The 14,761-nt window shown below is 45.6% G+C and overlaps 2 protein-coding genes across 2 annotated transcripts in view; one reads left to right on the top strand and one right to left on the bottom strand.

The window, feature by feature from the left end:
* LOC121004478 (oocyte zinc finger protein XlCOF7.1-like) overlaps positions 1-9,732 on the top strand; it is a 1,216,478-nt gene extending 1,206,746 nt beyond the window's left edge. The window contains exon 8 of the mRNA XM_040436718.1: positions 8,503-9,732. Within this exon, the coding sequence (XP_040292652.1) occupies positions 8,503-9,587 (1,085 nt within the window). The 3' untranslated portion in view covers positions 9,588-9,732. The remainder of the gene's footprint in view (positions 1-8,502) is intronic.
* LOC121004486 (gastrula zinc finger protein XlCGF26.1-like) overlaps positions 1-14,761 on the bottom strand; it is a 253,774-nt gene that overhangs the window by 172,928 nt on the left and 66,085 nt on the right. The gene's annotated exons all lie outside the window — the stretch shown is intronic.

Below are 14,761 nucleotides of genomic sequence, written 5' to 3' on the forward strand. Positions count from 1 at the left end.
GCTCACTAGACATAACCCCACTATTGATTGGCAAGGAAGGCAAATAAATGAGTGGAGTGACTTTTGTAGAGAGAATTGTCTCACAGCGACTTTTGCAGAGGTGTCTACTAAAACGGTGCCATCATTTCTCTCTGATTTCTCGGACGTGTTTTCCGAGAGCGGTGTTCAGGAGCTACCTCCTCACCGGGAGTTTGACTGTCCCATTAACCTCATTCCCGGCGCCAAGCTGCCAAAAGCACGCCTCTACAATCTCTCACAACCGGAAAGAATCGCTATGCGAACTTACATCTCCGAGAGTCTCGAAAAGGGGCATATTCGTCCCTCAAAGTCACCTGTGGCCGCGGGTTTTTTTTTTGTTAAAAAGAAAGATGGCTCTCTGAGACCTTGCCTAGATTTTAGGGAGCTGAACCGTATCACGATTCGCGATCCCTATCCCCTTCCTCTGATCCCGGACCTCTTCAATCAAATTGTTGGGGACGAGGTGTTTTCCAAATTGGATTTGAGAGGCGCGTACAACCTGGTCAGGGTCAGAGAGGGGGATGAATGGAAAACGGCCTTTAATACCCCTGACGGGCATTTCGAGAATCTCGTTATGCCTTTCGGCCTGATGAATGCTCCGGCCGTCTTTCAGCATTTTGTTAATAGTATTTTCTATCATTTAATGGGGAAATTTGTATTGGTGTATCTTGATGATATTTTGATTTTTTCCCCTGATGTTCAGACCCATCAGGATCATCTTTTTCAGGTTCTGCAGATTCTGCGGGAAAATAAATTGTACGCCAAGCTGGAGAAATGTCTTTTTATGGTATCGGAGATTCAATTTCTGGGTTTTCTCCTCTCTGCTTCTGGTTTTCGCATGGATCCCGAGAAGGTCCGTGCTGTACTTGAGTGGGAGCTTCCTGAGAATCAGAAGGCATTGATGCGCTTTCTGGGTTTTGCGAACTATTACAGAAAGTTCATTTTGAATTATTCCTCTGTTGTCAAACCCCTCACTGACATGACAAAAAAGGGGGCGGATTTTTCCTCTTGGTCGGAGGAGGCGCTTGCAGCCTTTTCTAAGATTAAAGAGAATTTTGCGTCTGCTCCCGTCTTGGTGCATCCCGATGTTTCCTTACCTTTTATTGTTGAGGTGGATGCTTCCGAGGTGGGTGTGGGTGCGGTTTTGTCCCAAGGCCCTTCCCCTGCCAAGTGGCGACCCTGTGCCTTTTTCTCTAAAAAACTCTCCCCGGCAGAGAGAAACTATGATGTGGGCGATAGGGAGTTGTTGGCCATCAAGTTGGCTTTCGAGGAATGGCGCCATTGGTTGGAGGGGGCCAGGCACCCTATCACCGTTTTTACCGACCATAAGAATCTGGCATACTTGGAGTCGGCCAGGCGTATGAATCCGAGACAGGCCAGATGGTCTCTGTTCTTCTCCAGATTCAATTTTGTTGTTACATTCCGACCTGGGATAAAAAATGTGAAGGCTGATGCTCTCTCTCGCTGTTTTCCGGGAGGAGGAAACTCTGAGGACCCGGGTCCCATTTTGGCGGAGGGGGTAGTTGTTTCTGCTCTATATTCCGATTTGGAGGCCGAGGTCCAGGCTGCCCAGACTGAGACACCTGCCCGTTGTCCTTCTGGGAAGTTGTTCGTGCCTCCTGAGCTACGTCACAAACTCTTTAAGGAGCATCATGATACGGTTCTTGCTGGTCACCCCGGGAGTAGAGCCACGGTGGATCTCATTGCTCGGAGATTTTGGTGGCCGGCTCTTCGTAAGTCGGTGGAGGGTTTTGTGGCTGCTTGTGAGACGTGCGCTCGCGCTAAGGTCCCTCGTTCACGGCCTTCAGGTTCCCTTCTCCCGTTACCCATTCCTTCCCGTCCTTGGACACACCTGTCCATGGACTTTATCACGGATCTTCCTCGTTCCTCGGGGAAGTCGGTGATCCTGGTGGTGGTGGACCGTTTTAGCAAGATGGCTCATTTCGTACCTTTCCCTGGTTTACCTAATGCTAAAACGTTGGCGCAAGCTTTTGTCGACCATATTGTTAAATTGCACGGCATTCCCTCTGATATTGTTTCCGATAGAGGCACGCAGTTTGTGTCCAGGTTCTGGAAGGCTTTCTGTTCTCGTCTGGGGGTTCGGCTGTCCTTCTCTTCTGCTTTTCATCCGCAGTCGAATGGTCAGACTGAGCGCCTCAATCAGAATCTGGAGACATATTTGCGCTGTTTTGTTTCAGAGAACCAGGAGGATTGGTGTTCATTTCTCCCTCTTGCTGAGTTTGCTCTGAACAACCGTCGTCAGGAATCTTCTGATAAGTCACCATTCTTTGGTGCATATGGGTTCCATCCACAGTTTGGGACATTCTCGGGAGGGGCTCTTTCTGGTTTACCTGAGGAGGAGAGATTTTCCTCGTCTTTGTCTACCATTTGGCAAAAGATTCAGGGTAATCTTAAAAAGATGAGTGAGAGGTATAAGCGTGTGGCTGATAAGAGACGTGTGCCTGGTCCGGACCTGAATGTGGGTGATCTGGTGTGGTTGTCTACTAGAAACATTAAGTTGAAGGTTCCCTCCTGGAAATTGGGTCCCAAGTTTATTGGGCCTTATAAAATCTTGTCAGTCATCAATCCTGTTGCCTTCCGTCTTGATCTTCCACGGGTTTGGAAGATACATAATGTATTTCACAGATCTCTCTTAAAACCATATGTCCAGCCCACGGTACCCTCCTCTTTGCCTCCTCCTCCGATTTTGGTTGATGGCAATCTGGAGTTTGAGGTTTCCAGAATTGTGGACTCTCGCATGGTCCGCGGTTCTCTTCAGTACCTCGTTCATTGGAAGGGTTATGGTCCTGAGGAGAGGATGTGGGTTCCGGTGTCGGACATTAAAGCCACTCGCCTCATCAGGGCATTTCATAGGGCTCATCCTGAGAAGGTGGGTCCTGGGTGTCCGGAGTCCACCCGTAGAGGGGGGGGTACTGTCACTACCAGAGCTTTGGGACGTTCTCACAGCTCTGTTTCTCCACCCCTGTGATGATGTCACTACTAGAGCTGGGAGGAGTTCTCACTACTCTGTTTACTTTTGGTTTCTTTCACCACAGCTGTCCTTCATGTGTTTGATTTTCCTCTCTTTATATCACCCCTCCTCCTATGATAGGATGTGGATTATAGTTCTCACTTCAGTTGTAGCTCTGGCTTTAGTTTCTTCACTTGTAGCTATCAGTTCACTGGACCTGTGTTCTGCTGCAGCTAGCACTCCGGATATTGCCAGCCTGTCCTTGGATCCGTCTTCTCTGCGGCTGCAACACCGTCAGCTAAGTGTGCAGACATTGTTGTGTTCCTGTTTATTTTCTGACTGGATCTGAGGTGGCCACGGTTCCCTCCATATACTGAGTAGGGCACTGGTGGCCGTGCCCCTTCCACTATTGTAGGGGTTACAGTGGTCATTAGTCTTAGGCACGTGGGCATGCCTCTTTCCGCCATTTGGATCCGGGCATGTGCTTTAGCAGAATAGGGAGAGCGTTGAGGGTCGGACAGGGGTCACCCGTTATCCTCCCTAGTTCTGGGTCCAGTCAGTAGCTCTGTACTGTGTATTACAATTGTTGCCCACATACAGCCGTGACAGTATGTGAGAGATGAGCCTGTCTGACCTCCGCCTTGGACTGAAGATCTGCAAGGGTTGCTGTTATGCTGGCGGCCCATGCCTGCCAATGTCTCACTCACCAGGCACAGCATCACTCACTAGGTCACTTTCACTTCTGCTCCCCAGCCTTGACACACTCGTTCTCCTACTGCAGATAACTGTCTCTTTGTTCCATGCGCACCCCTCTCAGGCTGCAGCCTGCTCCTGCTGCCAAGGTCTCTTCTGCTTACTCTAGGGCCAACGCACACCCTGATTTGTTCTAGCCTAGGACTGGCAACTTGATTGTATTTAAGGTGCATTCCCTAAGGTGACTAAACTTTAGGTTTCCCAGCTTGCTAAAGTCCAGTGAAAGTGTGCTATTCTGTTTGTCTGGCTGTGTACCATACCACTGCCTGTCTACTGACTCTGACCCTTAGTCTGTTTGCCATATTGACCCATTGCTGCCTGCTCTGACCTAACACTAGTTTATTGGATTCACCCATGCTCTGGCTGTTCCCGGCCTGTTCCCTGACGATCAGTGTTACCGATCCATCAGTGCTTTGCATCGGTGTCTCTGGCCCCCGTAGGTTAGCTGCCAAGTACACTGAGACGATTTCAAGAGGTAATGGCCTGGATCAAAGACTAGATCCCTTTATAGGTATTAAAGGATGCAAAACAAGGGACTGTCAGGATAATGCCCTTAGGATTAACACAAAGTCAAACGGGTTAGTTGGCACAGTGGTTACACACCCACTGCCTGTAATAGTTGACAGATATATTGACGTCTTTGACAAGTAGGAGGCTGAGACACTGCCTCCACATCACCCATATGATTGCATTGCTCTCTCTTTCTCATGGTCGAGTTTGTCCGTTATACCAGCCTGAGGCTCGGGCCATGCCTGAATATGTAAAGAAAGACATCTCTGGCCATGCATTAACTACCGCAGCCTGAATAAAATAACCATTAAGAACAATTATCCCCTGCCACTGATCTTCGAGCTTTTTGACAGGATCCATGGAGCCAAGATCTTCATAAAGCTTGACTTCTGTAGGGCTTAAAATGTAATCCACCCTCAATAAATGAGGACGAGTGGAATACTGCATTTAACACTTAGAAGGATTCCTCTGGTAAAATGGTCACCTGTGGCTTCTTTTCAAAGATCTTCTGGTCAGCTGAACACAACTACTCCACTGGTGAAAGAGAGCTACCTTGACTTTCTGACACTACCCATGTCTGATTACTGTATTGACCCTATTTATGAGTTGAGCATGAATATCAGGGAACACACAGTAACATAGTACATAAGGCCGAAAAAAGACATTTGTCCATCCAGTTCGGCCTGTCATCCTGAAAGTTGATCCAGAGGAAGGCAAAAAAAAAAACTGTGAGGTAGAAGCCAATTTTCCCCACTTTAGGGGAATAAAAAATTCCTTCTCGACTCCAATCAGGCAATCAGAATAACTCCCTGGATCAACGACCCCTCTCTAGTAGCTATAGCCTGTAATATTATTACACTCCAGAAATACATCCAGGCCCCTCTTGAATTCCTTTATTGTACTCACCATCACCACCTCCTCATGCAGAGAGTCCCATAGTCTCACTGCTCTTACCGTAAAGAATCCTTTTCTATGTTTGTGTACAAACCTTCTTTCCTCCAGACGTAGAGGATGTCCCCTCGTCACAGTCACAGTCCTGGGGATAAATAGATGATGGGATAGATCTCTGTACTGACCCCTGATATATTTATACATAGTAATTAGATCTCCCCTCAGTCGTCTTTTTCTATAGTAAATAAACCTAATTTTGATAATCTTTCAGGGTCCTGTAGTTGCCCCATTCCAGTTATTACTTTAGTTGCCCTCCTCTGGACCCTCTCCAGCTCTGCTATGTCTGCCTTGTTCACAGGAGCCCAGAGCTGTACACAGTACTCCATGTGTGGTCTGACTAGCGATTTGTAAAGTGGTAGGACTATGTTCTCATCACGGGCATCTATGCCCCTTTTGATGCAACCCATTATCTTATTGGCCTTGGCAGCAGCTGCCTGACACTGGTTTTGCAGCTTAGTTTGCTGTTTATTAAAAATCCTAGATCCTTTTCCATGTCAATGTTACTGAACTGCCCAGATAATGCTCTCAGGTTTAGCCCAAAGTCAGAGCAGTTGGTTGACATTCACTGATCATTACAATAAGCGCTTGTGACATGATCAGGCCTAATTTGTGATCGCCGGCGAGTGCTCTTTCACAGGGAGACCTGCCCTGCCTCCCTAGCAACCAGATAGCTGGCAGCGCTACGGAGAAGCGCACCTGCTGACAAGGTATATTACACTTGATTGGCTGCACAGACCTCAAACACATCCTTTGGGATGAACTAGAACAGAGGTTGTGAACCCAAACCCTTTCATCCAACATCACTGTTTGACCTCACAAATGTTCTTCTGGATTAAAGGGGTTGTCCAGGTTGAGAGCTAAACCCAGACATACCCAGATTTTCATCCAGGCAGGCCCTGTTATATGAGCATCAGAGCATTTCATGCTGACTTGCGCATGGTAAAGGCTTTTTTACTGGAGATCCAGTGACGTAGCCGGAGGCTTCCACTCAGCAGTGAGCCTGGTGACGTCTGCGGCACTGATGGGCGGGCTTAAAACGGCTAGGGCAGCGCTAAAGCCGGACCATCAGAGCCGGTGATGTCACCAAATACACTGCTAGGCAGAAGCCTCCGCTTAGCAGTGTAATAATATAAACAAAGAAGCCCTTGCCCTGCACGTTACAGGGCCTGCCGGGGTGAAAATGGGGCTATGTCCGGGTTCAGCTCTGTTACGACACTCACCGCCAGGTAGATGAAGCCGCTGTTTAGTGAATAAGCCCCTTTCTCCAGAAATGAAGTTTTTAATCCAGCCGATCGTCAAACTCCCGAATGGAGCATACGAAGTGGCAACTCCCGATCAGCAATTCAGTCGAACTCCTTCCACAGCTAGCAATATACGAAAGCGCTGTCCCAATAATAAATCCCTCCACAAACGAGACCAAGCTCCGTCTTGAAAGTCAAACAGGAATCAATTTTATTGAGGGCTACCCACCTGTATTTATGCAGGTCTCCATCTGGTGGACACGCCCCTAGGGGACCAGAATGGAGACTGACACAGGACAGACATGCAGCACTACAGAGACAATACATCCCCCACAATGCATCATGGTCTCCTCCTCTCTGCCCTGGAGACCTGAGGAGTAATCCCATTATCTCTCAAGACAGAGGGTAACCACAATACACATGTGGGGACAACAGAACAGACATCACCATTTAAACATACAATGTCACAACCCTTTTCAATACACAGACATTTAACATCCCAAAATGGCACGCATTAGACCAGGAGTTCAAGTTAGTTTAAGTCCTTTGTGAACAATGAGGCCATTTGGGTTAACTAGCAGCACACTCTTCTCCTGGGTGGCCGTCCGTTCAGTAGTTCCAATCGGTATTTGGGGAAACACACGAACAGGGGCATACGGGCAGGAAATCCAGCGAAATGAAGGCAAACAGACGAACCAGCAATATAGGCCTATACAGATGGATCTGTCACAAGCTCTAAACCTGGACAATCCCTTTAATGGGCAAAATTCCCCACAGATACACTCCAAAAGTTTGTAGAAAGCTTTACCAGAAGAATGGAAGCTGATTTAGTTGCAACGGGTGGAACCATTTCCCTATTACCTACCATGGATTTCAAAAGGGATGTCACAAAAGCTCCTGCAGGAGTCCCAATTCCTTTGTCCCTATAGTGTACTTTTTAGGCTATGTCCATACTAGCGTTTTTGCTGGATCCGGCAGGGTTCAGCAAAAATGCTTCCGTTACTGATAATACAACCATCTGCATCCGTTATGAACGGATCCAGTTGTATTATCTTTAACATTGCCAAGACGGATCCGTCATGAACTCCATTGAAAGTCAATGGAGAACGGATCCGTTTTCTATTGTGTTAGAGAAAACGGATCCATCCCCATTGACTTGCATTGGGGGTCATGCCGGATCTGTCTTGCTCCGCATCCCAGGACGGAAAGCAAACTACAACATGTTGCGGTTTGCTCTCCGGTATGGGAACGCAACTAAACGGAACGGAATGCATTTTGGTGCACTCCGTTCTGTTTAATTCAGTTTTGTCCCAATTGACAATGAATGGGGACAAAATGTAAGCGTTTTTTTCCGATATTAAGTCACTGTGACAGATCTCAATACCGGAAAACTAAAACGCTAGTGTGAAAGTAGCCTAAGACGTTTGTGCTGGACAGGTAACCAGGGAGAGACCTAAGGCTGTAGATTTTTTGTAGATTTTATGTAGACTTTATTTCATCTAAAGCTGGAAGTAGATCTAAAGATCAATATCCTGTAATGTCCTTAATTTTTAGCCACTCCAAGCTTTTCGTGAAAACAAAGTAAAAAAAGAAAATATAAATGAAAAATGTTAAACTGCCACTCCATTCCCCTGACTTCTTTGTATAGTACATGACCATACTGCATCTCCTCTCTGCTATGTACTAAAATCCATGTAGCTTTCAGGGAGTGTGTGAGATGACCAGTACCTAATATCACTGACCCACAGATCCCTTCATGATTCTTCACTGAGCATTTCAGTAGAAAACAGTGGTGGTAATCATATTGAAACGTCATCCTATGAAGATGTTGGCTTCAAAACAAAGGTGGAAAATACAGGAGACCTAACTGGCTAACTGGTGACCTAACGTAAGGGTCTACTGGTCTTGGTACTGAGGTCCACTGATAGATTGTGTCACCCCAGTTGATCAATTAATTTTTACTCCATGCCTTGCAATTGGTATAGATGTTTTCATATAGAAATATAATTGTATTGTTCTGTTATTTAAAAATAATCATGTAAGTTTTATTCTTGACAGATGACTGGACCAGGAGCTCAAAGGAACATCTGATATCTTCAGATTTTAAAGCAGATGATCATGGTGTCATAGAAAATATATATGAAGAGCATGTCATTATCTCTAATATATCATCAGCCTTTCACAGCAAAGATCTATCTTCTGATCCTTTGGATCGAGTCCAATTTTCTGATTTATCACAGACTGTTAAGCAAAATAAATGTCGCAGAAGGGATGTTCAACATCAAAGGGTACACACCGGGGAGAAGGATTTTTCATGTTCACAGTGTGGGAAATATTTTAGCTTTAAATCAGCTCTTGTTATTCATCAGAGAATTCATACAGGAGAGAAGCCATTTTCATGTTCAGAATGTGAGAAATGCTTTAACAAAAAGTCAAATCTTGTTGCTCATGAAAGAATTCACACAGGGAATAAGGCTTTTTCTTGTTCAGATTGTGGGAAATATTATAGCGTTAAATCAGCTCTGGTTCTGCATCAGAGAATTCATACAGGGGAGAAGCCATTTTCATGTTCAGAATGTGAGAAATGCTTTAACAAAAAGTCAAATCTTGTTGCTCATGAAAGAATTCACACAGGGGAGAAGCCTCACTCATGTTCAGAATGTGGGAAATGTTTTAACCGGAAATCAGATCTTGCTATACATAACAGAATTCACACAGGGGAGAAGCCATATTCATGCTCAGAATGTGGGAAATGTTTTACATATAAATCACAATTTGTTAAGCATCAGAGAATTCACACAGGGGAGAAGCCATTTTCATGTTCAAAATGTGGAAAATACTTTAATCAGAAACCAGATCTTGTTAAACATCAAAGAATTCACACAGGGGAGAAGCTATTTTCATGTTTAGAATGTGGAAAATGGTTCACAGATAAATCACATCTTGTTAGACATCAGATAATTCACACAGGGGAGAAGCCATATTCATGTTCAGAGTGTAGGAAAGGTTTCACGGATAAATCATATCTTGTTAAACATGAGAGAATTCACAGAGGGAAGAAACCATTTTCATGTTTAGAATTTGACAAATGCTTTAAACAAAAGTCAGAGCTTTTTAAACATCAGAGAATTCACACAGGGTAGAAGCCATTGGTATGCCCAGATTATGAGACAACTCTCGTTGACCAGCAAATAATTCACAGAGAGGAGAAGCTATTGTGATGTATGTGGAAAGTGTTTTAAACTCAGCTGTAATTGCAGATCAAAGAATTCACACAGGAATATTTTCATGTCCAAAATGTAGGAAATGTTTTATTCACAAATAGGGATGAGCAAACCCGAACTGTATAGTTCGAGTTCGTACCGAATTTTGGGGTGTTCGTGACACGGACCCGAACCTGAACATTTACGTAAAAATTCGGGTTCGTTGTTCGGCGATTTCTATGGCGCATTTTGAAAGCCTGCAAAAGCAGCCAATGAACAAGCATCATACTACTTGCCCCAAGAGGCCATCACAGCCATGCATACTATTGGCATGGCTGTGATTGGCCAGTGCAGCATGTGACCCAGCCTCTATTTAAGCTGGAGTCACGTAGCGCCGCACGTCACTCTGCTCTGATCAGTGTAGGGAGAGGATGCAGCTGCTGTTAGGGCGAGATTAGGCAGGGATTAACTCAGCAAAAACACTTAATGAAGTGATCGATCTACAGCTGTGAATCATTCAACTTCTGCTAGTTAATTGCTCACTGTTTTTAGGCTGCCCAGAGCGTTTTTCTGTCACTTTTTTCTGGGGTGATCGGCGGCCATTTTGTGTCTTGTGGTGCGCCAGCACAAGCTGCCACCAAGTCCATTTAACCATCAATAGTAGTGTGTTTTTTTTTTGCTATATCCTACATCAGGGGCTTGGCTGTGCTTATTGTCACCCCTAGAAACTCAGGATTGAATTTTCTATATTTTATTGAGGGGTGAAATTCACTTGCAAAAATAGCAATCCCCTAAATCTGGTGTTCCAGCTGTGGCTAGCCAAGTGTAATACTGTCTGCTGTCTGGCAAAGGATATATTTATTTCTGCGGTGAAATTCAATTGCCAAAATAGCAATACCCTAAATCTGTGGTTACTGCTGTGGCAGGACAAGTTTTATAGTGTCCGTCAAAGCATAGTTTTTGTTCTGGGTTGAAATTCAATTCCCAAAATAGCAATACCCTAAATCAGTGATTTCTGCTGTTGCAGGCCAAGTGTAAATCTGTCCGTAAAAGGGTATATTACACTCAGCGTGCATCTCCAAGTGTATTTTTGTTCCATAAAAGGGTATATTACACAAAGTGTTAAATTACAATTGCTGATAGCATAAGCCTTTAAATTTGCACGCACTATTGTGCATCTCATAGTGTATTTCTGTCCGTAAAAGGGTATATTTCAACTCAAGGTGTAAATTCAAGTGCTGATAGGGTCATCTTCAATAACTTCACACGCTACCGTGCATCTCCAAGTGTATTTCTTTCCGTTAAAGTGTATATTACAATAAGTGTTAAAATACAAGTGCTCAAAGCATAATCCTATATATTTTTTCACACGCTACTGTAAATCTCCAAGTGTAATTCTGTCCGTAAAAGTATACCTTTCATCCAGGGCCTAAATACTAGGCCTACAATTGATATTCCCCTAAATCTGGGGTTACTGCTGTGCCTGTATTAGTGTAATACGTTACATAAATAGATAGCCAGATAGTGTTAGGTGCCTGTAAAAAAAAGGTCTGAATTTGAATTCAATACATTGGGCCAAATAATTTTTTTCTTATTGTGAACGGTAACAATGAGGAAAACATCTAGTAAGGGACGCGGACATGGTCGTGTTAGTGGACCCTCTGGTGCTGGGAGAGGACGTGGCCGTTCTGCCACAGCCACACGTCCTAGTGAACCAAATACCTCAGGTCCCAGTACCCGCCAGAATTTACAGCGATATTTGGTGGGGCCCAATGCCATTTTAAGGATTGTAAGGCCTGAGCAGGTACGGGCATTAGTCAATTGGGTGGCTGACAGTGGATCCAGCACGTTCACATTATCTCCCACCCAGTCTTCTGCAGAAAGCGCACAGATGGCGCCTGAAAACCAAGCACATCAGTCTGTCACTGTCACGACCGCTACCCCAGCAGCAGTCGTGTCGCACCAGACGGAGGGGAAGGGGGACCCTTATCTACGGATGGGAATAGTATGGCCACCCCTGACTAACCCTAAGCTGGCACCTGTCTGCCCTGATACCCTAGACGGGGTGTGAACCCGTGCGGCGAGCAGGATGCCTAAAACCCTCAGTCACCCTAACAAGCCTAGAGTGGGGAAAGGCCGATGGGAGCACTAGTCACCATCACTCATGTTTAGGAGAACAGCAGGGGAAGACAGCAACAAACAAACTATATCAGAGATAGACTTATCCAGTCACGAGCAGAGAAGGCGATCCCAATCACGACAGTCCACGCCGGACAAGAGCTCCACAGCAACACCATCAAACGATCTCCTTCAAAGGTCAGAATAGAACTGGAAGTAAGGACTATATCTGGCAATGACTGCAAGTGAAAGTGAAACTAATATAGTAGCTGGCAAAACCCAGATGACATACCCTGAACCACGGAGCAAACTCACAAGCTATCGCGAGTAGCAAGTCGCTGCGACCTTCTCCTCCCAGACCTGTCTGGATCAGTCACAGTCGTGACAGTACCCCCCTTTCTACGAGGGGCCCCTGGACCCTCAAGACCAGGCCTCTCCGGATGGGAGCTATGAAAAGCCCGAATGAGTCTGTCCGCTTTTATCTCTGATGCTGGAACCCACATTCTCTCTTCGGAACCATAACCTTTCCAGTGCACCAGGTACTGAAGAGAGCGGCGAACATATCGTGAATTAACAATCTTTTCTACCTGAAACTCAAGACTGCCATCAACAACCACCGGTGGAGGCGGTAGTGGCAATGGTTCAGGAGGTTCTACATATCTCTTAAGCAGAGATCTGTGGAAGACATTATGGATCCTTAGAGTCTGAGGTAGCTCCAGACGAAAAGCCACCGGGTTAATGATCTTAATTACCCTATAAGGACCAATAAATATCGGACCTAATTTCCACGAGGGAACCTTCAACTTGATATTTCTGGTAGACAACCACACCAAGTCATTCACCCCAAGGTCCGGACCTTCAGAGCGCTTCCTATTAGCCGCACGTTTGTATCTACCACCAATTCTCTTCAAACTTTCTTGCACACTCTGCCACACTGAAGAAAGTGAAGACGCAAATCGTTCCTCCTCGGGAATCCCAGACGGCCCCCCCCTCACTAAACGTACAAAACTGAGGATGGAAACCATACGCACCAAAAAATGGTGACTTATCGGTGGATTCTTGACGACGATTATTAATGGCAAACTCGGCTAACGGTAAATAAGATGACCATTCCTCCTCATTTTCGGAAACAAAGCATCTCAAATATGTCTCTAGGTTTTGATTGGTACGTTCAGTCTGACCGTTGGACTGTGGATGGAAAGATGAACCCCTAAACGAGAACAAAAAGCTTTCCAAAATTTAGAAACGAATTGGGTACCACGATCCGAAACAATATCGGAAGGGACCCAGTGAAGCTTCACGATGTGGTCAATAAAAACCTGAGCCAGTGTGTTAGCATTAGGCAATGCGGCAAGAGCAATAAAGTGCACCATTTTACTGAATCTGTCAACAACTACAAGAATAACAGTCTTCCCCGCTGATACTGGTAGATCCGTAATGAAATCCATTGACAGGTGCGTCCAAGGCCTGTTGGGGATGGCCAGAGGTAAAAGACACCCTGCCGGACGAGTATGATCTACCTTAGAACGAGCACAGGTAGCACATGCAGACACAAAATTCAACACCTCCTGGCGCCATTTAGGCCACCAGAACCGACGAGACACTAACTCAGAGGTTGCCCTACTACCTGGGTGTCCTGCCAGTGTGGAGTTATGGTGTTCTTTTAGTATCTCCAGTCGTAAATTTTCTGGCACAAACAGTTTACCCGAGGGGCAGGAGGCCGGGGCGTCCCCCTGAGCTTCCAACACCCTCCCCTCCAAACCTGAGTGTAATGCAGAGACCACCACACCTTTTGCAAAATGGGCTCTGGTACCTCAACATCACCCCCTCCAGGAAAACTTTAAGACAATGCATCCGCCTTAGTATTTTTTGCCCCCGGGCGATAGGTTATTACAAAATTAAACCTAGTAAAAAATAACGACCACCGAGCCTGTCTAGGGGTGAGACGTTTAGCAGACTCCAGATATAATAAGTTTTTGTGATCAGTAATCACCGTGACGGGATGAACCGCCCCCTCCAAAAAATGACGCCACTCCTCAAAAGCCAACTTAATAGCCAAAAGTTCCCTGTTGCCAATATCATAGTTCCTTTCTGCAGTAGACAATTTCTTCGAAAAGAAAGCACACGGACGCCATTCACCAGGGGACGGGCCCTGAGATAGTACCGCTCCCACCCCCACCTCTGATGCGTCAACCTCTACAATAAAAGGAAGCGAGACATCTGGCTGTACGAGAATAGGGGCCGAGGTGAATCTCTCCTTCAGAGATGCAAAGGCAGTTTTGGCTGCATGTGACCATTTGGAAAAATCGGATCCCTTTCGGGTCATGTCCGTCAGTGGTTTGACCACCAAGGAAAAGTTTTTTATAAACTTTCTATAAAAATTGGCAAACCCCAGGAAGCGTTGCAATGCCTTCAGGTTCTCAGGCAGATCCCAGTCTATAATCGCCCGGACTTTCTCTGGATCCATGCGGAAACTTGAATCTGACAACACATACCCCAGAAATGGCAGTTCTTTTACGGCGAACACACATTTTTCTAACTTAGCAAACAATTTGTTGGCCCTTAATATCTGCAGCACTTGTCTCACATGGATCTTATGTGTATCCAGATCCGGGGAATAGACCAGGATGTCATCAAGATATATCACAACAAATCTCCCGATAAGGTGACTAAAAATATCGTTGACGAAATGTTGGAATACCGCAGGCGCATTAGTAAGACCAAATGGCATGACCAGATTTTCATAATGCCCTTCCGGAGTATTAAAAGCCGTCTTCCACTCATCCCCCTCTTTGATGCGAACCAGGTTATAGGCTCCTCTGAGATCCATTTTGGAGAACCATTTAGCACCAGCAACCTGATTAAAGAGGTCGGGAATGAGAGGAAGAGGATAGGGATCTCGGATAGTTATCCGGTTTAATTCCCGGAAATCCAGGCAAGGACGTAGGCCCCCATCTTTCTTTTTAACGAAAAAGAACCCTGCAGCCACAGGTGAA

Source organism: Bufo bufo, chromosome 6 (genome assembly GCF_905171765.1).
Source record: "Bufo bufo chromosome 6, aBufBuf1.1, whole genome shotgun sequence".
Classification (NCBI taxonomy): Eukaryota; Metazoa; Chordata; class Amphibia; order Anura; family Bufonidae; genus Bufo; species Bufo bufo.